Source organism: Hipposideros armiger, unplaced genomic scaffold (assembly GCF_001890085.2).
Source record: "Hipposideros armiger isolate ML-2016 unplaced genomic scaffold, ASM189008v1 scaffold_544, whole genome shotgun sequence".
Lineage (NCBI taxonomy): Eukaryota > Metazoa > Chordata > Mammalia > Chiroptera > Hipposideridae > Hipposideros > Hipposideros armiger.
Genome location: NW_017731894.1, coordinates 780127 through 785036, shown reverse-complemented (window position 1 = coordinate 785036; position 4910 = coordinate 780127). Strand labels below are relative to the sequence as shown.

Genomic DNA, 4910 nt, shown 5'->3' with positions numbered 1-4910 from the left:
ACGAGACATGGACATGTGTGGATGTGACATGGATGCACGTGGGCATGTGTGGACGTGTGTGGACGAGACGTGGATGCATGTGGGCGTGTGTGGACGTGTGTGGACGAGACGTGGACATGTGTGGATGTGACGTGGATGTGACGTGGATGCACGTGGGCATGTGTGGGCATGTGTGGATGAGACGTGGCCCAGGCCCGACCCGGGAAACCCCTCCCCGCTCCTCTCCTCACACTGAGCTGCGGCCGGGTCTCTGGGGGCTGCCCGTCCACCCTGACCTTCCTGGTGGAGCACACTGTCCCCTCCACGAAGCCGGCACTGGAGAAGGGGAGAGTCCCACGCCCGTCCTCTCTCTAACGCGACGCTGGGTGTTACTTCTCCCCAAGCCACAGAAATCCCGTTCTTTCTGTCAGCATTGTAGCTGAGGGAAGGGGAGCATGTGGAAACTCACTGCTTTCACGCCTTTTTCAACAAAAGGTTTAACTAGAACACGTGGGTGGGAGACCACTGGCAACACCTCTGCCACGGGCACGGGTAAGTTGAAGCAGCTCGACGGTCGGAACATCCTGGCTCTGTGCCGTGTCACAACACAAAGGAGACAGATGTGCCTCCCCAGGTCTAACGTCACCCCACAAGTTCCTGGTGTGTCCAAGGACCTGCCTCGTAACTGGGCCGGCCGTGCTGGTGGGTCATTAAAGGCTGGTCCCCAGAGGGGGCAGGGCTGTTCCTGGGGACCCCGTGTCACAGGCCTGCTCACCAATAGCTTGGGGGTTTGGGGACACTGCTGTGGGGCTCCTTTCCACCACGCGTGTGCTGGCCAGGAAGCAAATGCGGGACAGCCGCCAGCGAGGCGATCCCGGCTGCTCACGCGTGCCCTGCTCCTGTCCACACGCCTGCACCGCCCCATCTGCACGGAGCCCCCACCCCGCGTTCCGTGACAGCTTGTATGCCTCCTCTGTCCCCCCCCATGCCCAGGAAAGTCTGGCTGAAATGCTTCTAGACCGGCGACTCACACAGCAATAGACAGGGGGCCCAGCCAGGGGTGAGGGGCACTCCAGCCACTGTATGATCTCAGTGTGGCTGCAGGCGTCGATGGCCCATGCACAGGACGGTGACAGAGGGGAGATAGTGCCCTGAGGCTGAAGGGCTGAGATGAAGTCAGCTCAGTGGTTCTGCCCTGAACACACACGACTGAGACAGACAGAAAACGTTCAGCCTGAGAACGTCCCATGTCCTTAATCACAAGGTTTCAAATAACCAAGAGCGAGAGACCCTGGGGGCAGACACCTGCCTCTCAAGCCGCAGCTGGGGACCCTGAGGTCGCACATGGATTACGAGCAGAGCGACCCAGGGGGCAAAATACAGCAGGCAACTGGCTGGGCCACAGGAGGCCAAAGCAGGGCCACCCGACAGCCTCGGGGATAAATCGGTCCAGGTGCCCACAAGGCCAGAAGACCAGGTAGTGCAGTGAACAAGACGGAAGCCCCCTTACCTGGATGTGGCTGTGACCCGGCGTGGGCTCGATGTACCTGCACACAAAATAGCACAGGGTAAGACACGTGCTCACCTCCCAGCCGAGCCTCCCCCAGTCGCCGTGACGGCCGCCTGGGGACATTACCTGAAAATTGCAATAAAATAACAGCAGCCAGGAGTGCCAGCGACATACAGGCAGCAGCGTCCCCATGGTGTCAGAGGTTGGACTAGAGCCACGTGAAATTCCTGAGGGTCGGCGACAAAGTGTCCTCTTTAACTTTCACTTCCTCGGGGAAGGGACATTTTCACAGGTTCCAGAGAACAAAAACAAATGTTTCTCCAAAGTCTGAAAGCGGGCGTCTCGCAGAGTTAGTGTGTGCTTCTTCCTCGTCTCCAGACCTGAGAGTCTTCGGTGATCAGCGCGCACATTGTGACAACCAGATGGGCTGTGGGGCTTGGGAGGAAGAAACCCGCCACACGGGGTCCTGGGCAAGCAATGCCAGACCCACGGCAGCACGCCAAGGGGCAGGGGGCTCGGCCGGCGGTCACTGCGCCCTCCTTATGCAAGAGCCTTCGTCGTCTCCATCCAGGGCTGGACTTGGACGTCTCCCTCTCCTTGAAGTCGGCAGAGCAAGAGGCCTTCCAAAGGAACTTTGTCCCGGCGCCCCTGCCCGCTCCTGGGCTGGTGCCCAGCCAAGAACTCCTGGACTGACTCAAGCTTACACCTCTCGACACACAGCTCTCTGGGTGGAGAGACGGAGTGATGTAAGGCTCCCTCCTCAAACTTTGTTCTGTTCTGTCCTCTATTTATATCCTGTATCCCGGGGCTGCGGAGTCCTTCCTGGGTCCTAACTCCAGTCTGATCAGACCAACGGGGAGCAGTTCCAGGACCCCTGGCTCCGAAGCCAAGCAGACAGCCCCGGGTGCCTGCTCACGGGGACCGTGCAGCATGCAAGCAGGAACAAACAGAGCAACGCCCCGCAAGCTCTGTTGGGCGCCGAGTCCTGCTTGCCAGAGACAGAACGGAGGTGATCTATGGATGGAGAAGAGATAAACCCCACCCATGTGCCTCCACACCAGTGCCGGCCCGTCTTTCTCTTTAACTCTTTCAGAGATGAATGAAAGCTATGGAACTGTTTACAAGGTACCCCGTGGAATTGCACCAGACCCCAGACCCCTCACAGCATCTGGGAACGTGTCCTCAACGTGGTAACGGTCAGGCCCTCAGCCAGCCTGCAACTCGGTTTATTCAAGACCAGAAGTTTCTCCGATCCAGTCCAAATACATGAACACCCCCCCACACACACACACATGCACACAATTATAGTCACAGCTGTAATTTGCTGTGTGATATAAATAACACGTCCCTCTCAGCACCGTCTCCAACACCGACGAGCTGTGTGCTCTTAGGCAAGTCCCTGTATCTCTCTGTTTCAAAATGTGTCTGTAAAATGGACTTCCTCCTGACCGGGCTGCCATGGCAAATGAGCCAATACAGATAAGGCTCTCTGAGCAGACCCTGGGAATGACGGAGCACCCCGTAAACGCTCGCTGCTCTTTGCAAAGCAAAAATATCCCACAATAAATGTTCGCCCTCATGATGATTATACGGTAGAAAGGAACACCCATTAAATGTTAGCTGATACGCTGCCTTGGTCCTGCCTTTAAATGGGAATGGAGTCCTGACCCAAGGATCCTGCCTAAAGTGGAAACGAAAATGACTTCCAGTGTCCACGAGAGAGGAAAAAAGCGTGATGTCCAATCGTGGGGCGGAGCTTTTAACTCGTGCCTGCAGCCCAGGCCGTCTGGTGGCCCGAGACTGGCCGCTGGTCCCAGACCATCCCTGTGAACTTTCACCTGGAGCTGCTGAGAAGCTGGGAATGCCAAATGCACCGGAGCTATTTGTACGACCTTTATCCTGTTGCCAGGAGGAACTAATTTACAGCCTCTGGCTTTGCATTTCACCCGTTTTCAGTCCGGCCCACCGCCTCGTCGGGGCAGAACGTGCGCGCTGCGCAGGGAGGGCGGCAGAGGCTGGGTTTCTCCCGGGTCTCAACGGGAACATGAAGCTGCTTGTGAAACACATGGGTCGCTCCCGTTTCCGAGACTGAACAAAGCCCGTGTGTTCCTCTCTCAATCATAGGAATCATCATCGGGCACTGGGGGGGGGGCACTGGGAGGCACCCCAATTCAATGGCCGGAGTCATAAAGTCATAAATGGCAAGTCATAAAGCTGGATAGAAGCCACCTGGGCAGAGCCTGCCCCCCAGCTGTCCACGCACTGTGGACTCACATCCCAGACGGGAGTGAGCGATGACATCCAGTCCTCACCATCCTCACTCCTGGATCATACGCCGCCGCAGTGAGTCCACCTCATTTACAGCAGCGCTTCCCAAAGCCTGGGGGTCCTGAGACCGGCGTTGCTCGTGGGTCGTGGGTTCCTTTATGAGCGTCACCTCCTTCAGGTGGGTCCCAGATCTCATCCTGACGCCCAGGCCTCCCATCCCCAAAACCCGCTTTGCTCTTTCCTCTCAGTGTCACGTTTCACAGCCTGAAATCCTTTATATCTTAAATGTTCATTTCATTGATTGTCACTCTCTCCCCACCGAAAGGTGAGCCCCATATGGGCAGGGAAAATTTTTCCGTCTTGTTCCCTCTGTATCCTCGGCCCCTAAAACTGGGCCACGAACTTAATACTCAATAGTCAATAAAAGCTGTTTTTTGAGTGCGTGCACATGTGTTTAACATAAAGGGTGGAAAAAATTGTTGTGCTTCAGTAAAAGTATGGCATGTTGGTACTGAGGTAGACATTAATTAAATATTTAAAATGGGACCTTAATATCACTTCGATATGGGCTCTAAGAATAAAACAGTCAGGGCCGGCCGAGTGGCGCGTAGGTTAAGAGTTGGCTTGGGAGCACCAGCTCTGAGCAGCAGGGCCCAGGTTTGGATCCCACATGAGGGCCAGTGACGCTGTGCCCTCTAAGATGCTAAGATGGTGAACAACAGCTCGACCTGGAGCTGGGCTGCCGTGAGTCGCCAGCGACGGTGTAGGCTGCAGTGGGGCTGCAGTGGGCTGCCATGAGCTACTGTGAGTGGCCGGCAGACGGCGTGAGCTGCCAAGAGTCACCGTGAGTGGCCGTCCAGAAGCCGGCGACTGATCTGCCTCGCCCGGGAAGAGCGCAATGATGGTGCCAACTTGGGCCAGTGAAGCAACGTCCTTAACAACTAGACTGAAGAACAAAAGGACAGCAACTTGTCTGTTCCCCTTCCCCCGATTCCCCAGCGCTGTTCCCCTCCCCCAACTCCCCAATAAAGTCTTTAAAAATAAATAAACACATAAAAATAAAAGAGTGACACTCACAGAAACAGACAGTAGATGGTGGCTGCCAGGGACTGGGGGGTGGGTGGGAGCGATGCTGGTCAGAGGGACACAGGCC

The 4910-nt window shown here is 56.3% G+C and overlaps 1 protein-coding gene across 1 annotated transcript in view; it reads right to left on the bottom strand.

Annotated features, from left to right (window-relative positions):
* The window catches only part of ADGRD1 (adhesion G protein-coupled receptor D1), a 124002-nt gene extending 121583 nt beyond the window's left edge, over positions 1-2419 (bottom strand). The window contains exons 1-2 of the mRNA XM_019668921.1: positions 1616-2419; positions 1490-1526 (exon numbers count right to left, since the gene is read on the bottom strand). Coding sequence (XP_019524466.1) covers positions 1490-1526; positions 1616-1681 — 103 coding nt within the window. The 5' untranslated portion in view covers positions 1682-2419. The remainder of the gene's footprint in view (positions 1-1489; positions 1527-1615) is intronic.
* Positions 2420-4910: the final 2491 nt, after the last annotated feature.